General features: G+C 37.9%; 2 protein-coding genes across 9 annotated transcripts in view; one reads left to right on the top strand and one right to left on the bottom strand.

Moving 5' to 3' along the window:
* Positions 1-19,680, top strand: part of TRIM37 (tripartite motif containing 37) — a 240,514-nt gene that overhangs the window by 123,258 nt on the left and 97,576 nt on the right. The window contains exon 26 of one of the 8 annotated variants that reach the window (XM_038547933.1): positions 2,370-2,644. The exons of the other annotated variants lie outside the window; for them this stretch is intronic. Within the exon in view, the coding sequence (XP_038403861.1) occupies positions 2,370-2,373 (4 nt within the window). The 3' untranslated portion in view covers positions 2,374-2,644. Of the gene's footprint in view, positions 1-2,369; positions 2,645-19,680 lie in introns of those variants that run through there. 8 annotated transcript variants of the gene reach the window in all.
* Positions 110-19,680, bottom strand: part of PPM1E (protein phosphatase, Mg2+/Mn2+ dependent 1E) — a 213,353-nt gene continuing 193,782 nt past the window's right edge. The window contains exons 3-7 of the mRNA XM_038547942.1: positions 18,240-18,439; positions 13,985-14,173; positions 11,475-11,618; positions 11,144-11,237; positions 110-5,277 (exon numbers count right to left, since the gene is read on the bottom strand). Coding sequence (XP_038403870.1) covers positions 4,217-5,277; positions 11,144-11,237; positions 11,475-11,618; positions 13,985-14,173; positions 18,240-18,439 — 1,688 coding nt within the window. The 3' untranslated portion in view covers positions 110-4,216. The remainder of the gene's footprint in view (positions 5,278-11,143; positions 11,238-11,474; positions 11,619-13,984; positions 14,174-18,239; positions 18,440-19,680) is intronic.

Genomic DNA, 19,680 nt, shown 5'->3' with positions numbered 1-19,680 from the left:
CAGAGTCTGAATTAATCTCAGGTGTTGTGCTTGGTTTGAGGTTCATCATTGCTATGATTAACCTTAGCACCAAATTCTCTTTCCTTTGAATAAAAAGACAAATGACTAGTGGTTTTAAATTGCTGGATTTTATTAAGGTATTGGCAAAATTTCAACATACATCTTACCTGAATGAACAGTTTTAATAAATAAAATATGAAGGATCACTCATGATTACAACTGAACTCAAAAGTGAGCTGTAGAGCAGGTTTGTAAATTGATACATTTACTTAGTAAGAAATGATTCACTTCATTCGCTTCACTCCATAGAGAATTCTTTGCAAAGAAATGTCATGAACAAGGGAACAAAGCCTTCTCTCACCAAAGAGCACCTAGAGTTAGAGTTAACAATGATGTATCTGTGGATTATCTAATACATCAGAGTTTATTAGAGTATTTCCTTTTCCAGAACAACTGCTGTGTCACTCTGGAGTTCCCTGTGTTATTTCCTTTTTTCTAATTAGTACAATAAATAGTTTTCAAAATAGAAGATAAAATGCTGTTAGATGAAATAACAATTATTTTTCAACACAGTACCATTTGTCTGGAAAATAGTCATGTGATAATACTGGTGGTATCTTACTTTGAAGAAAAACATTTAAGCTATTCACAGGTTAGAACAGAAGAGTGGGTAATTTGTCCTTTAATATGACATGATTTTAAAAGGTGAAAAAAGTGTTCTTTTTGCTAATTTGTGACTCAAAGAAAAACTGTCCAAAATTATGTGACCAAAGCTATAGTATCCCCCTTTATGGCCTTACATAGGCGAGAATGGTCATCAAGTGAATAAATTATGTTTAAACACTTAAGTAATTTACAAACCACTTTCTCACAGCCTTGGCAAGCCTTTGATGGGGGAAGGAAATACTTGAACTACAGTGGTTTTATCTGTAAACACTGAATTTCTTTATGCATCATTTTTATCTGCCCATTGGATGTTGCACTTCTTACTGGCACAGTGTTCCAACAATGGAGTATGGTTGTCATAAAGATGTGGCGTGACACTATATACCACTGTAAATGTGGTCAGAATCAGACTCAGTGTTGACATTGACATTGTTGACACTGTCCTTGGAAAAGGTGTTACTTTCAAGGATCCTCCTAGTTAAATGCAACAGAAACTTTATAATCTTACTAATTCAAGGACAGTGGATGGCACTTCTAGGTAAAGAAAAGGTATATATATACATATATGTTTCCACCATCTTTAGCACAGATTTAAGTGGGATTAATGGCCCCAGAGTTTGGTGCTGTAATGTTGCTAAACCTCAGATAACCCTCAAAAGTACACATCTAGAAAGTGAACAAAGGAAACCGTTAAGTTAGGGACTGATTCCCTTTGAAACTCACAGTGAATGTACAAGGAGTTTGTAATGACTTCATTTGGTAACTTGAAGTCTGTTTCCCTAAGGAGTACTACACTTTCTTGTTTATATTTGTTTTACTATTTCCTATTCTAACACTTTAGCAGGCAAACAAATTGATGCAGATCATGTTAAATTGGAAAAGGGATACCGTCACTCTTAAGGATTGAGTGTAGAATTTTCACCACCACTAAATTACACAGTTAGTAAAAGTACAAAACACATAATTCACAGACTATTACCTCAGCATTAACAGTTAATATATATAATATATACTTTTATACTGTCTAATATTTTTACAATCACCAGATACACCATCATTAAATACAAGTTACAGAATGTGTAGATACCATTAGTTAGAGGGGTACTTATTGCTTACATTAGCAAGCAGCAAATAAGGGCACAGGATTTGAACTGAGGGGGAACTACTTTCTATCACCAGTGGCATTAAGATATAACACTGTATTTCACAAAGCACTGCTTTTTACCTAGTTTATAGAACCAAGAGCAGCATATATCATACCAATAACCACTACTTTAATATTACAGAATTGTAAAGGACTTACCTTACAAATGGTACCTAACTACTCTAAATATGCATGTTGTGAACAAATGAATAGTTGCTATTTTTCACAATATTGGTTTATAACTTGACCACACTAGAACTACTTTATTTTCTAGAGGGCTACTGGTATGAAAAATGGAATTAACACTGCTTATATAGTTAGATCTACAAAATTCAGACCCTTAAGGATGTGGTCTGTGTTCATCTGAGTTTCATCCAACCATTTTTCCCCACTAAAAAAAACCTTTCATTTATATCTTCTTTCCTTTCACCTTCTTAATTTTGATCCAAAATAGTAGCAATGGACAACTATAGAAAATCTTAGAAAATTTTAATTTAGGTAAGTGCTTTGGATTATAATGTGTACCAATATTCTGCTGCCTCTTTTCTTGTTTCCTTAGATAATTTGATTTGAAACTGATACTGACCTGATGGGTTGTTAACAAGATCTAGGCTTCAGAAAATGACAGATGTGAGTGAGGTCCGTGTAATGGGGTCAAACATCAGGTTGGTGAAAAGATTCTGGTACTATAGCTGGAGCCATGTTTACTCCCTCCTTCTCAGCCATGTGTCACAAGACGAGAAAAAATAAATTTCTTCAAAATGAAGAGAAATACTGATAATCTCTACTGCATCCAAATTCTTAAAAAATAAAATCTATAGATGAACAATCTGATCATTGCTAAAGTGAAGTTTCTATGTATTTGATACAGCTATACTGGCACCCAAAATATGCTACAGTCCCTTGTTTTTAAAATCTACGAATTTGAGTTTTCACTATGGGTCTGGGGAACATAATTGTATTATGTAAAAACATAAGCTGTGGACATTTTTTAGCAAGAGCTTTTGGTGCCTCCCGGTGGGATGAGTGGGCAGCTCCTAGTTCTTGGCATGGCTGGTCCACAGTTGACTAGGGGATGGTAAAAAGGTCATGTGGTGATATTCATGATTCTTAAGAGAATCAGAGGCTGCTTCATTGAATGAATCTGATTATTAGTTTATTTGCTGTCTTTAGTTGAAGATACGTTTCTAGCTTAAAACTACAGAAATGGCAAAAAGCAGACAATTTCAAATTATAAGTCTTAAAATGAGAAAGATGTCCTCTTTGCAGTCTGAAGTTACATGTAGCAGGACTCAGGAGTGTTCTCCATTCATAATTAAATAGACCTCACTCTCCCTTTACCTGCCTTCTCCTTTGCACTTGGCCTCTGGGCTCGCTTTAGGCAGTACTTTCAATCTCTTTCACACTGGTTCATTCCCTTAGGGGAAACAATTTTAGGGAAGTTTAAACCAGTATTTTTCATTCTCATTCTCCAAAGCCACTTTTTATTTTGTAGTAGTATATGCCTTTGCTGTGAACTTACAGAAAAAAAGGCAGAAAAAATAGAAATATTCTTTTTTAAATGGCAACTTGATTCTAGTATATTTGTACCTAACGTCATCTCCATTAAACCAGTTTATTCCTGAGATGAAGGTACACTGAAAAATATCATAGCATCATAGGTTAAAACCAGTTGACAGCGGTCTTCTAAAATGACAAATAATAAAAAATCCCGCTAAAAGCACCATAACAGGTTATGAAACTCCCAAATAGCTACACAGCCCTAGGAAGTACTTTTTAATTCAGAAAATTTTCATAATCGTTTTTGTTACAGGAAAAAAAATCCGTAAATCTTTTTGACTATGTACCACCTCACAAGTCAGAAAATAATGACACGCTTATTATACTAGTTTTCCACTTTCATCATAACTAATTAAAACCCATATGGCTTTTAGTCTTATCAACCAAAAAAAGAGGGGAGGGTTTCCCACATATTCCCCCAGGCTTTTGGGGAACATCCCCCAACTAAATCTGATTCTGTATTAAGTTTTCCATAGATACAGTAGGCACATCGAACCAGATTTCACCTGCATTGAGATTTCAACACTAGATATCCTGACTAAAACAACTAATTCACAAACTTCCACTAGTGATGTGAAGGGATAATAAACTGGGGGTCATATGTAGGTGTGGAGACACATCACAGGGACCAGTTGTATAATTTCGCTAGTGAAACCGCCAATACTTTTTTTTTTTTGATTGAAAACACTACTTTGAGTTTTCTAGAGATCTATTTACATTTAAGAATTGAGCCACCCATGGTTTCATAATGAAGCACGTATGTTTCAGAAACATCTACCTTGTTCCTACTCTGATAGTGGTATCTTTATTGGGGAGAGCTAGCTAGCCTACTTTAAAGAGGAAGTATTATATTTTATAGCTCCAGGGGAGACCTGGGTCTGGAATGTCATTACTCTTTCTGAGCTTCCTCATCATGTTTGTACTGTATCCTTTCCAAATATTTTGCCTCCATGGCAGAAAACTTCTGAACATTCTGTTTCTCTTCCCACTCCGAATAAGTGAGGACAGACTAGTGCCTATTTTGTGGGAAGGCTCTTGACCAGACATAAATGAATACAGCTTTGGATTAAACCTGAATCCATGCCATCTCTTTGAATAATGATAGCGTAAATGAGACAATCTGGAAACTCTCTTTCCCAGGAATTTGAACTGTTCATCTTCCAACCTAGGACAGACAGGAGACAAGCTCTCCATTCTGTACATCTGCTGCCCTGTTGAACCCAAATTAAAAGAGGGAAACTCTCCAGCACCACCACTCTGTTCAGGCAATGATGATTGAACTGATTTTTTCTCCATTATTAGCTCATTAATAGGATTTGCTTTCTTTGGTGCACCAGGACCAAACATCTCAATTGGTGACAAAAACTGGGCACTGTGAGGTTTGCTTGCTTCTATTTGTGTGAGATCTAGGTAGCCCGGGTCTTCCAGCACGTTGATTTGGGACCCTGGGCTCAGGCTAGTTCTATCAGTGAATGAATCCACGCGCCCATCATAGCCTAGATCGGCTGGTGCTGAGCACTGGTGCTGAGGCCAAGGGCGTTTGCACTCTCCATGATTCTCCTTATCATCCCCACCATCTTCTTGCCCTCCTTGAAAAGAGTTCTCTGTCCAATCTGATTCCTCACTAACATTTACAGCTTTGTTCATGTCCCTCAGGAATACCACAATAACAGTGATGTTATCACTTGACCCAGCATCACGAGCTGATGCAACTAATTTGTGGGCAACCATGCTACTGTCTCCATTATTCTCCTTCAGATGGTCAGACACAACTTTCACTGCCTCATCAGGGTTCACGGTGTCATAGAAGCCATCACAGGCCAGAATGAGGTAGTCTTCAGTTCCATCCAAAACAGTAGAGGCAGAATCTGCATCCCCACAGATATATGGCTTATGTTCAGCGTCTCCTGTGGGAATTAGAAAGTAGGTCAGATTTTGGTTTACCTTGCACGAAAGAATGTTTATGGCCAGTGCTTTGATCACAATTTACTGGGTTGTGATCTGAATTTATCGAAAGAATTTATAAACTAGTGTCAGGTAAAATACTTGAATTCTTTGTTATTCACCTGCTGCTCACGCCTTACTCTCAACTAAGTAATTGCTTACACTCTGAATCTTGTGCCTCTAGCTATGATTTAGGTTTAGCTAAGCATGGCAGCAAATGTCGAATCTAAATTTTTTGCTGCATTGAAAAATTCAGTGTTATATGGGAAATGTCTGATTAACAGGTATACTTTTTTATTAGTAGTTAAGTTTGATTTAATTGAGATTTGAGAACAAGTCCACATTGAAAAAAAAAACCCAAGTTGTGGTCATTCTTTTCATTAAATACTTACTTTTCTGTCCTTGTTTTCAAATTAGTAGCTTTATGCTGCTAGCACAGAGAAAGGTTTGAGTTACAAGGGATTTTAAAAAATCAAGTCCAACAAAAGTCATCCCAAGATTCAAACGAGAACTAGAATGTAAGTCTCTTGGTTCCCAGTCCAGTTTGCTTTCTACTTTTTAATGCTGCTTTACTTGTAACTTCTAGAGAACAACTGGAAAATGTATGACCACATTTCTCTCACCTTCAGGGACTACCATATTCTTGCCTTCTTCATTTGTCTCTGATCCAACCTCTGCTTCCCCCGCCGTCTTTATTGCTGTTGTTCATTCTTCACTTACGAACAATGGTGAGAACCCCCAAAGCCCTACTGGGGCATTGTTTCTCTTCTGTTTATTTTTATTTTTTATTTTTTTAATGATAGTCACAGAGAGAGAGAGAGGCAGAGACACAGGCAGAGGGAGAAGCAGGCTCCATGCACCGGGAGCCCGATGTGGGATTCGATCCCGGGTCTCCAGGATCGCGCCCTGGGCCAAAGGCAGGCGCCAAACCGCTGCGCCACCCAGGGATCCCTCTTCTGTTTATTTCATCCACTTACAGAATGACATTTGAGCTGGGCCTTGAAGGTTAAGTTAGTTATCACCAGGTAGAGAAGGGCTCTCAGTTGAAGGAATAGCATAAGCAAAGACACAGAGGCAACTGTTTACATATGGGGTGCTTGGGAGTGGAGACAGAAACCTAGCCTAATGTAGGCCCAAGGTCTCCAGGGTATCTATCACCAGACTACCGAGGAAATCATATGCAGTCCATTCTGGATCTTTCAGATCTAGAACACTTCCAGATCCATTCATTCTACATTCATTGTTTTCCTCTGTGTATTTGTAGAGAGCCTTGCCAGAGGGTACTTAACCTATTAAGTCACCATAGTTTATTAGTACAACTCGTTTATTACTTCTTTACATAGAAAATAGTGTATTTAGCAATAATTCCTAGATTAGGATCTCATACTTGGGAAACAGTAGTTATTATTATTATTATTTTTTTTTTTTTTGGAAACAGTAGTTAAAATGTATAAAATGTTTTGTCATTTGTAAAGTAACAGCATGTAGCTTAGTGGTTAAGGATGCCAGCCCTGGAGTCAGATACCTGAATCCAGATCCTAGCATTTGTTACTTGCACACCCACATCAGTTACTGTCCTTTCTATGGAACTAAAAAATGAAGATAATTACATATAAGTTATCTGGCCATATAATCACTGTTTCTGGTATCTGTTCTAGGTTCTCTCCTATCCAAATAAGATTCTCTCCAACATTTCACATCCCTGTTTAATCCTCAAATAGGCCCAGAAAGCTCAATAGGAACCCTAGAGATAACTGCTAGAACCAGTATGGGCCACGTTCCCTATCCAGCAGGTTTAATGATTGGGGCACCCTGAACAACAGATACTACTAGATAAGAAACTAGTCTTTTTCATACAGTTGCCAGAACTATCTTCCCTCAAACATGGTTTTGACTCCATCAATTTCACTTTTATACTATATGATGTCTCCCTGTAGCCTGTGAGAGCTAATCAAAACTTCCAATCATGGGATTTAGTGTTCTTCACCAATCAATCCACTTTACTAAATTTCCCTGTCCCCTACTCCACCTGATTATTATTATCATCATTATTATTTTCTGAATTCCAGCTCTAAAAATAAATGTGATCTGAGTCATACTGTTCCCAAAAATCTTGTTTTAGTGCTTCAATTAAAAGGCTACTGCAACTGTTAGTTTGGAACAGAACATACAAAGATTTGCACAGGGAAGATGCTGCCAAAATTCTGGCTTTTCACCTGCTCTACTGTTGGATGTCAAATTCATGACATTTTGCCCCCAAATTTGGTAGGAGGGCATGATTATTATCCATTTCATGGTAGAAATGGCAACATCCTTTTATCTTCAACCTCCTCTCTCCATATGCTAGGAGAAACATATCATGCCTCTGTCAACTCTGGATCATAAATCTGAAGGGTTCACGAAGAGAAACAGTTGAAAAGCTTTTCTTTTTTTTCTTTTTTTTTTTTTTTTTTAAGCTTTTCATTTTTAAAGCTTTAAGTGTCACTTATTTTCTAAGTAGAGTTGAACTCTGCTTAGGAGTCCTTTTTCTTGTCCCTGCTTAGCCCCTGATTTTATTCTCACATTCTTCACCTCTCTCTTCCAGTTAAGCTACTGGATTTTTGGTAGATGGCCTAGTTTCCTACTTCAAAGAAAATTAAGTTTATCAAGCCTGAATTCCCTCAATTCCTACCCTCCGCCCTTTTGTTTTAATCTAGAGAGACTCACCGACTGCACCAGCTACACCATTGTGCCAGGAGAAGAGGGCTCCACTTCCTTCTCAAAGCTAACCTATGCTCTGGGATCTAACTCTCTTAAGACTCTGGCTTCTCTCACTCTCATTTTCAATTTCTCTTCTACTTGCTTTCATCTTTTAACCTACAAACATACTCTGATCTAAACTCCTTTTCCTAAAAACAAAAACAATAAAAGCAACTCTTTCCCAGATCAGTTTTCCCTCAAGCCACCACACTATTTCCTTTATCACTAAATTGCCCAAGAAACTAAATCTACACATGTTCTTTTTGTTATTGCTCATTTTCCCCTCACCTGATTTTCTAGTTTTTTTTCCATCTACTAATCCAAAACATTGCTCTCATATGGTAGCAATTAGTTCCTATTTTCAAAATTCCATGTTTGGTTTTTTTTTTAAGATTTTATTTATTCATGAGAGAGACAGAGAGAGGGGCAAAGACATAGGCAGAGGGAGAAGTAGGCTCCCCATGGGGAGCCTGATAATGGGACTCGATCCCAGGACCCCAGGATCACAACCTGAGCCAAAGGCAATAACTCAACCACTAAGCCAACCAGGAGCCCCATGTTTTTTTTAATCCACATTCTCATTTGACTTCTGTAGCACTTGACCCTGTGACTACTTATTCCTAGAAATCCCCTTCTAGTATCTGTCATAGCTAGCTCACTTGTATATCCCTGATCCCTTCTTGATTTTCTTCAGCAGCTCCTTAATAATAGCACTAATCATTTGGTGCTAAAACTGTGCCAGGCAGGGCTCTATGTATGGTGCATTTATTATATCATTTAATACAAAAACTCCGTGAGCCATTTACTGTTACTATTCCTACTTTTACCCAGGAATAAATAAACACAAAAGTTAACTTCCCAAGGCCCACAGTTTGTAAAGTGACAGAGTGAAGATACAAGCCTAGAGAGCATGACTTCATTGTGTTAGTCTACCTTAAGTAAGAAGTCTTTATCCTTGGTCTCTCATCTCTACCAGTTCTTCCTGGGCAGGCAATGCCATCCATGCCTATAGTTTCAACTAACATAAAAAATATTACTTAACAGATTGCTAATATTATTTCCAAAATGAGATGAGTTCCTGCATCTCTATCTGGAACTCAGCTCCAGATCTGCATTTCTGACTATCAATTCTTTCTCCTAAAATATCACATAGGTATCTAGAATATAGAATATGTCCAAAATGAACTAATTATCTGCCCTCCTCCCCACCCCACAAACTGCTGCTGCTTTGTTTTTTTCTTTTTTCTTTTACAAATGCTTTATCATCTCAGTCACACAAGTCAAAAACCTGGAAGTTAGCTTTCCTCCACCCCCACAAGCTGTCACTTATGTCCAATTTCTACCTCCTGTTACCCCTTTTGAGCTGCCCTCATCTCTGTAACAAACTGAACCAACAGCCCCTGAATGATCTCATCTAGGCGCTCTAGTCTGTCTTCCATACCGTCATCACAAATACCTTATAAGCCTGATCATGTGGCCTCTCTGCTTATTCACCTGGTAAGAGTCTAGATTACTTAGCCTGGCATATACGCCCGCCCCTTCACAATCTGGCACCAACACTTATTTTTATCTCATTCCTACCCTCTGTCTTAGCCTCTTGTACATACTGCTGTTCCTAAAACATGGCAGGCTCTTTCAGATGCTCCTGTATTTCTTACTCCCCTCCCCCTGGAATTTCCTTCCCTACACACTGTCCTCCACATCTAACTTAAAAGTCACTTCCTCTAATGGAGTCTGCCTTCTTCTCTCAGACCGTCTCTTATTCAAGGACATTCTTCCTTTGCTTTTAGTTTCCCCTTCTATTATATTTTTAGTAGCAAGAGAAGACAGGTATTCTCTAGTAAAGTTGGTTCTATGACAAGCATTAAAGATACCTTTCAATACTCTGACAAAGACCATAAGATCAAGGGGAATTGTCAGAAATAATTCTACATGGGGATGTGTTTCAGAAATGAGAAATTTCCCCTCTGGGGTCTTATTTCAGAGTTCCTAATAACTCTCTCAATCTGAGATAAAAACTAACCCTCATTTTTTCAGAAGTACTTGCAGGATCTTTCAGCTTTTGCTTTCTCTCTCAGCCTTCTGCTGCTCACATTTAGGCCACTTCACAGCTTGCCAGCACCTTCCCAAAGAGTGGGAGGAACTCATATATCACTGGTGAAACTGAATCAGTCCTTTGAGATTTTGTCAATGTTCTGGAATGTTTTGGTAATGATAAGCAAAATTGGCGGATTACATGTGAATTCCATTTATCCATATTATCCCTATGTTAAACTACCTCATTTAATTTCTTTAGGAGGCAGGAATGAAGAACTGCAGTATCCATGCCTATCACCCATAAAGACACACAGATACTGATGTATTCTTCTTAAAAAGCTACACCATGAAGCCTAAAATATAATAAACCCAGGCGCCAAAATGAAACAAAAATAGCAACAGGACTGTCTTTGAACTTACATCCTTGCATTTTGTCCAATCAGTTTTAGCTGTTTACTCTCTAAGTTTTAGACCGTTTCAGTGACTTTCCTTCTCTTGAAGAATTAAGGTTCCCAGGGAGACAGATTCTTTGAAGCCCTAGGGTTATCTGGCAAATCACTATATTCCACACACAAAAAAATTGTTTTCATCTAAAAAGTACAATGTTTATGTCCTTTTATAATTCAGTGAAAATAAGATATAAGCAAGGTAAAAATATAGGGAGGGAAGCCATCCATTCTCTTGGAGATACTGAGTTAAGCTAAATATGACCCAAATTGTAATGAAATGAGGATCACTGTAGTTTTAAGCAGATTTCTGTCCCAAAGACCAAAGGCTTCCATCAAAAAAAACAAACAAACAAACAAACAAACAAAAAACTATACTAAGTTCTACATTTCTTAATATAGTTCCCTTTCAGTAATGGAATTTAAGTATATAAATGAATAGGATAATTAATTAAAAGGCATTATCTAATTGTTACTTTAAACAATAATAATCACTCTGATAATATAAATCACCGTTTCAGGTTCCCTTATTGTAGCAGAATTAATATGAGACAATGAGCTAGAAGAGGACAGTTTGGAGAAACAAAAAGGAATCGGTTTTTCCTACCAATAGCTCTGGAGACCGACAGACTTCCATTCACCCTCCAGGCACCAAACCAGACTACACAACCTCCAAGAGCCTCAATTCGCTGCTTTTCATCCTAAAGAGCAATGCAATAGAAAGAAGCAAATATTGGATTCAGGATGTACTTATCTACCTTAACAGTAAACAACAGATATAATACTCATCAGCTTCCTGGAAAGGTTCTCTTTATTACTCCTATGTAAGATGGGCATGGTTGCTCCGATAATGGTGGTAGTCATAATAAGCAAGTAAATCTTAATTAAGCTAGAAACCTGCCTCTGGCATGTGCCCTCCCAGAACAGAGCACACTTACCTCCCTGTCCGGTTTGTGCGGCTTCATTAGCTCAACAGCTTGACCTTTTCTCACAAGCATGACCTGGGAATCCCCAACCCAGGCCACATGAAGCATGTTCCCTCTGATGAAAGTCACCACTCCTGTAGTCCCACATCTTAAACTCTGAAAGTAATTTAAATAAAACTAGAGTCAGTAAAAATAAATAGACTTCAGATTCTCATTGAGAAGCAATTTATATAGTTAACACAAACTTTTAGTTGGGGGCTAGACTATTAATAACTTGATTTCACAATAAACAGCAATTCCTGTTTCTCAGTGCATTTTTATAGGCATGAATGTATGTGCACACATTGATTTTATCTACGATATGCAAGGCAGGATGATTTTTCATTTCATTTTATGTACAGGTACGAAAACTATGGCAGGTTATGTGACCTTTTCAAGAGTGGGTAACTCATTAGTACACAAAACAACTGAAATTCTTCTTCCTCCCAGTCCAGGGCTCAATCCACTACAGCAACCCTTAAAGGTTTCCATATGCTGGTTTCTGTTTTGTTATTGACCTATACAGTATGTGCAGGGGGAGGGTCCCAACAAAGTATCTGATTGGTACAAATGCTCCCATACTCTAAATATTAAGATAGGAACCAAGAGATAACATATATTCCCTGGCATGCTAAGTTGCTTATACTTTAAAAAAACAACAAACAAACCTGCAATCATTTTAGGGGCCTCTGCTTTTGGAACACTGCATAAAGAAGAGCTTGAAATTTCACTGCAATAGCTCAGTACCATTGTACTTAATGCTCCTGATACTACTACATGAAAATGACATCTCCATTTGACATGAGTCACCACTAAATAAGCATGACTTTCTGTTACCAAGGACTTGGCCTAAATTAGAACCAATGCGTCAAGGGTGGTAAAAGGCCCCTTGTATCCAATGAGAAAAACAACTTCTCATTTTCCCTATATAGGGAAAGTTTGTTACAAATCCTCACCCACCAATAAAATGTCTTCCCACACAGAATGTTCAAAGACTCAGCCCCCTGGAACACATGATAAAGACACTTCAGTGCATATGCCCTGGAGAGAACAGGAGGTAGGGCTGCTTCAGCAACAGGAATAGCTACTTTCTTTCCAGCAGTTAGCAGCACATGGAAGGAAGCAGGAGAAGGAGAAAAGTAACTGCTGAGACAAACCTAAATTATTCAAAAGAACTACTGGCAAGACTGAGAGACACTAGGATCACTGGCAAAGCAAATGAGGTGAACAGGGTCAGAAGGAAAAAAAAAACAATTTTGAGGACACAGAGGAAAAAGGACAGAACAGAAAAAGAGAACAAAGTGATTCTCTTAGTTTCACCTTGGCAATTACAGATCACCTCTCAGGGGCCAGGTCTTGTCCTCAGCCAAGGTGATGACAGCCAGTAGCTCCAAGGTAGGCAGACCTGAGCAGTGCCAGCCTTTGAGACTCTGGGATGTTCTGATGTTGACAACTGTATTTTGTTTTCTAGCCCCACCTCTATATGTAGACCCTAGTGGTCACTGTTGTTGGATTCACATAGTAATCTAAACTTGGGGTATAGGTTGGGAAATACAGAACGTTTTCCTTGTTTAATACCAAATAGTTCTGAATTATTGTTTCATTGATCCAAATACCACTATTGATGTGTAGCGTAACAGTGAGATCAAAGAAATGGAGTAAATGATGACCCTACTCTTTCCAAGTCCTTTTCTAAAAACAGTTAATGTTTCATTCATAGGGCAGGAGTCTTATTTTTTATATGTATAGTAATTCTGTAATTACTTTTAAAAATTAAAAACTATTATCTTACTGTTGGCCCCCAGTTAGAAATGAATATAGAGTACTGTATTCATATACCAATACCCAGAATGATAATTAGATTAAAATTTTTACATTTATTTTTTAATTTTAACTTTTAGATCTTAATATAGAGCCCCTATCATTCATTTGGAGGAAAAACCTTAGGTCTGTTTAACCTTAAGAAATTAGGACATGAGCTCTGATTTTTTTTCCTGTAAGAGAAAATCCGTTCAAGAATCATCTAAGGATTTGCTCTCTCCAAGTAAATTTTCCCTCAAGCATTACACAGTAAAGCACTGCCAACCCATTTAGAACCAAATGTATGGGAGTAATCCAGCTTCTGTTTCCTTTTTCGTCCATTGTTTTAATTACGGTATCCAGATCTTGTCAGCAAAAGTCTGCTTGGTCCTAGTGTGAAGCTGACAGGCACTGGTAAATAACAGATGAAACTCACCTGCTAAATCCAGCTTTCTAGAAAATTATAGCTTAGGAGTTTCTCTATAGTACATCATATCACCCTATTACAACCCCGATGAGAGAATTAGAACTACAGCAGAATCCAATAATGTGGGTCAAAAATACAGGTGGAAAGAACTTTAATGCCTGCCCCAAAAGAAAAAACCCAAAATAGCCCTTGAACTGCAGGCCTAGTTGAGCTCAGCTAGTGCATTCAAGGCTGGAATTAAGAGAAAATGGCATACCTCCCTGGCTGCTTTCTGCACAAACCGTTCATCAGTGACCCGAAAAGCTCGGCACAGAGCCTCAGCAGGATCATGGGGGAACATCTCCTGGCGTACTAAATTAACATGCAGGTGAATGGAGGCATAAATAGCAGCATCCACTCCCCCATGGCCATCAAACACTGCAAAGTAAGCTTGTTCTTCTTGGTCCTGTCAGTAGAAGAACAGACACAGGGAAGTTAGGTACAGCATGACTCAAATCAACAAACCCATTCTCCTCTGCAGCATTTGTCACCTAGACAGTAAGACTAAATGTTTCTCTTTTTGATATGCCTGATCGACTGCTAAAATACCTGCACTATTAGGGCATCTGTATTTACACACAGAACGCTGGAACACATGCTGGCCAATAAGCTCAGGCTGAAATGCCCTCTCAGTGAAAGTTGTTGTCTTATACCATGGAAACCGCCCACATGCAGTTGCTTCAAAACTGCTGTTACAAGTTGTGGGAAGGAGGAGGAAAGAGAAAGTATAAAGAGGAACTGAGCAAAAGCTGTTCTGGATTGAGTTTTTTTTTTTTTTTTTTTTTTCAAAATGAAAGTATCCTAATATAATTGGAAATTGAGAACAATAGGAAATAATTGGCTTTCAGCAAGCACAAGGCCAATTAGGTTGTTTAAAATACAGAGATAATGAAAGCATACATATACTTCTATAATATCAGGGGATCCCTGGGTGGCTCAGCGGTTTGACGCCTGCCTTCGGCCCAGGGTGTGATCCTGGAGTCCCAGGTTTGAGTCCCACATCAGGCTCCCTGCATGGAGCCTGCTTCTCCTTCTGGGTGTGTCTCTACCTCTCTCTCTCTCTCTCTCTCTCTCTCTCTCTCTCGAATAAGTAAAATATTAAAAAAATAAACTACAACATCTTCATAAATCATAGTCCTATTGAATACTTCCCATAAATAACAAGAGTCTCTAAGACTGGTTAGCCAGACTTAAACCACATCAGATGTCCAAATGCCCTGTAACCATTTTTGCCTTGTCCCCTAACCAAGATTTAGCTTCACCCTTCCTGGCCCATCCACTGCTTGAGGCACTAAGGCAACTGCCAGAGGAACTTCATCTAAACCAATGCTTTTTCTTAACAAAGGAAACCTATAATCATAATACTACATTTAAGCCAATAAGTAGTTTGCTTCTTTATCTTCAACTCCAGTGTTTACATCTCAGATCTAGCTCTCTTAGTAGAGAGCTGAACTGACTGAACTCTCACTTGAGTCCTCTTTGGCTCCGCTTAGACAGTAATAATCATTTTCATGTGCAAGCTTTGACTTAATCTTTTAGGCTCTAGGAACTCAGATGAGTCCAACCCCCTTCATTTAAAGGAAATCTAACATACAAAGTAAATCATATCATTTTCTCGTGCTTATTTTCTCATCTGTTAGGTAGAGATGAGTTGCTATTTCATGGGGATTTGGAAGAACTATTAAAACCACAGGTATATCACAGGTGTTTTGAAAAAATTCTTTTTAGGGGAACCTGGGTGGCTCAGTTGGTTAAGTGTCTGACTATTGATTCAGCTCAGGTCATGATCTCAGGGTCTTGAGATTGAGTTCTGTGTTAGGCTCTGCACTCCGCACAGTGTCTGCTTGTCCTTCTTCCTCTATTCCTCTCTCTCTCAAATAAAATGTTTAAAAGAAAGAAGAAAATTATTTTTAAAGGGCATACTACATTTACAAAAGTACCAAACTTAAATGTCCATAGAGTAAAAACACACAAATATTATGAAATCAATACCTAATACAGACATTACAACTAGTTAATTTAATAATACCATCTATAATGCCACTGAAAATTAACTGATTAAACAGAACTATCTTGAAAAAAAATGTCCAGACTATAGACTTTCTACCCATACTAAAGCAGTACTCATTTTTAAACAACTCAGTTGGGAAGATAAGAGTAAAATTGAAGAAATAGCATATCCAAGCAGTCGTTAAATGATGAGTGAGCTGATGTGGGATCATCATCACAAAGAGGGAGGGGACAATAGCCTTTTTGAGGCCATTAGAGTATATCTTTAAACAATGTGAGATTGGCAGGAGATTCTTAAACAATATAGCATCTAAAGAAATAGAAGAGACCCAACTGGATCTCTTAAAATTAGTATACCATTTTAAATTTAAAAACTATTTTTCAAAAAATATTTTTTCCCTGTTATAAAGATGATGTAGTATTTATTTGGACTAATAAAGAAGTATAAAGAAAGAAATCTATATTATCCCACCATTCACAGATAACCAGTCTTTCTTCTATATAAATTTTTTGGATACAATTAGGATACTATACATAAAATTTTATATCCTGCTTTTTGTCATTTATCATATGACAATAAGATTAGTATTTCCCCTGTCATTAAGTATTAATGAAAGACACTTGAAATGGATATGTGCTATACATCTCATGAGCATATCATAGTTACTCCCTATATATGACCTTGATCATTTCTAGTTTATTACTGAAAATGTTATGTGTAAGACATTTATGTCAAACAAAACATTAATGTAAGAATTTCCTGTATTTGTGTCCTTATAAAATTAAAAGTGAAATTACCAGATCAAAGATAGTGAAAATATACAAGGTTCTAAGCATGTGTTGCCAAACTGCCTTCAAAAACATTTCTCTAGGGGGTCCCTGGATGGCTCAGCGGTTGAGCATCTGCCTTTGGCCCAGGACGTGGTCCTGGAGTCCTGGGATCAAGTCCCACATCAGCTCCCTGCATGGAGCCTGCTGCTCTCTCTGCCTGGTCTCTGCCCCTCTCTCTCTGTGTCTCTCATGAATAAATAAAATCTTTATTAAAAAAAAAAAAAAACATTTCTCTATAGCAAAGTGTTCCTTTCTGAGGTAGGCTTTTGGGCTGATTTTGAGGCAAAATTGAAAACCAACCAGGTCAACAAATAGCAACAATGCCGTCAGACCTGGGTATAATCTTCAAGTGGGTGTAATGATAGAAGGATCATTTATCACATTAAAGTTAATATTTAAGGAACCCCTGGGTGGCTCAGTGGTTGGGTGTCTGCCTTCAGCTCAGGGCGTGATCCCAGGGTCCTCGGATCTAGTCCTGCATCAGGTTCCCCACAGGGAGCCTGCTTCTCTCTCTGCCTGTGTCTCTGCCTCTCTCTCTGGGTGTCTCATGAATAAATAAATAAAATCTTTTTAAAAAGTAAATATTTAAGGTTACATTTGCATGGGCATGGTAACATTTGGAAACAAGGATATTCAAATATTCTAAAGATATCTGGAAACAAAGCTGATCTATCTTTGTAACATAAGCACCAATTACCAACCTACTATCACTGCTCATCAGACCTTGACAGTCAGCTAAAATTTAAATTTAGCGGCTAAATAAAGGAAATATTGTGCTTTGTATAAATTACTACATGGTAATTTTTAAGTTACGAACTTGAGTGAAGAAAAGAGGCAAGTGACAGGCAGAGGAAACTTACCTCTATTGGCACTAACATATTTAATAGGAAAAGAAGAGGAAGATAACAAGAAAATGGTTATTAAGCTGACAAAGCTCATATGATCCAATTTGTCAGTCACAGAGATTCATGAAATGTAATTCCCATCTACTTTCCCATCTCAGAAACCAAGATTTAGAAAAGGAAATCACAGGAAATCAGAAAACAGTCTCGGTTTCAAATTCACCCTTTTATGTTGCTTCATCAACATAGTAATGTGGGAACTTAATAAACATCATCTGATTTTACTGTAGTTTCCTTTTAAACAGCTTTATTGAGATATGGCAGTTTTCTTTCACATTTGTATGTTTATAGAATAGCTCTGGAAGTTTATCCCACCAAAAAATTGGTAACTTCCCTTGCCTTCATGGAGGGGAATTGAGCATCTGAGAGACAAGAGAGAGATTTTTGTTTTTGAATTCTGAACCATGTGAATGCATTACCTATTCAAATAATATAAAATTGGGTGCCTCGCTGGCTCAGTTGGTAGAGCATGTGACTCTTCATTTTGGGGTATGAGTTCAAGCCCCACATTGAACATAAAGCTTACTTAAAAATAAACCAAAATAACATAAAACAGTTTTGTTTCTGCTGTCTAATACAAGCAAATTTGTGCCATTCTGCCTTTCATCCTACTCCGACCCATCAGAGATACTATCAGTATATTAGCAGTTCTCCTTTTAGAAAAATAGGACCATGAAGGTGTTTGTTTTGTTTTTAAAATTTCATTGATTGTTGAGAAGGGCCCTTTACCTCAAGATTGAAGAGCATATTAAAGTCAGGAATGCAGACATGTTTGTCTTCCATTTTCCTGCGCATGTTTTTGATGGCATGGATTGATGTCTCATAATAAAGCTGGGGTCTCCTGCGGAGAGGGAAGTCTTTCACCCAGCTGCAGCAAATCTCGTGTAGTTTGCTGAAGACCGAACGGGCCAATTTCATTGTCTCAATCTCTGAAAGAAACACAGACACTCCCAATGAAGAGCCTTGTAAAGCTGCTTTTCACTTGCCCACTTGGTAAAGACAGAAGTAGGTCACCTTCGTCAGGCTCTTCCTTAATAGAAGAAATTCCTCAAGAAAAATGAAATGTTGCTTCTGAAGAGAAAAAATGACAACCAATCTAGTAGAAAATCATCAGCCAGCAGCTGCCACTATGAAATTCTTATGAGAAAACCTCTGATCAAGATTGGATCTATTCCTAGACTGGATTTCTTCCAACCCTCAAAGTGCTCTGGCCACTGCTATCAAGTTCAGAGCACTGGTTCGTTCCCTTTTGGTTGGTTGCCACAGTTATTATCTGGAGAGCCAAGCTCCCCATGCTTAGAAGAATGACTGAAATATGAACAGTAGTTATCCAGCTGATTGGAATATGAAATGCCCATGAAAACATCATCTATTTACCAACCACAGGAATGAGAGTTTACTTTGATTACCATTTATTTGTCTTTGTCTTTTTTTCCTGACCTCTTCCTTTTACCTCCCTCCAGTTCCTTAACTTCTCTCCTATAACTGATCATAATTTGGAACTAAATTACACATTTTTCTTATCTGATGAATTTTTTAATTAAAGTTTTTGGCAATAGCTTAAATAGTTTAGCTAAAAAATTAAATGAGGTAGAAGTTTTAAAAGTCTATAAGGAGGGGGATCCCCGAGTGATTCAGCGGTTTAGCGCCTGCCTTCCGCCCAGAGCCTGATCCTGGACTCCCAGGATGGAGTCCCACATCAGATTCCCTGCATGGAGCCTGCTTCTCCCTCTGCCTGTGTCTCTGCCTCAATCTCTCTCTGTGTGTCTCATGAATAAATAAATAAATTCTTTAAAAAAAGTCTATAAGGAAAAAAGTTTTTAAACTCCGTGTATATAACCCATAGCAGAGATAGCAACCTGAGGATTCTTCACACTAGACTGTTAAGTCTATTACTTGACCTGTCAAGTGGAGTAGATAACCTCACTTTGGAGGCTGATTTGCATCCCTCAATGGACAGATAGATGTGTAAACATTTTAGGCAATATAGAATAGTACTGAAGAGATTGTATCTCACATCATCCCAGCTCCAGTTGTCCTCTATTCATGCTGCAGTTATTAAATAACTAAGGGGAAATTAAGTTTCCTCAAGCCAGTATTTTAGAGATTCCTACATCTTAGGTAAAAACATTTAGAATTCTCCAAAAATTATTTTTTACTTTACTAAATC

The sequence above is a fragment of the Canis lupus genome, chromosome 9 (assembly GCF_011100685.1).
Source record: "Canis lupus familiaris isolate Mischka breed German Shepherd chromosome 9, alternate assembly UU_Cfam_GSD_1.0, whole genome shotgun sequence".
Classification (NCBI taxonomy): Eukaryota; Metazoa; Chordata; class Mammalia; order Carnivora; family Canidae; genus Canis; species Canis lupus.
Note: the sequence above shows the minus strand (reverse complement) of the source record. Positions and strands in the feature narration are given on the sequence as shown.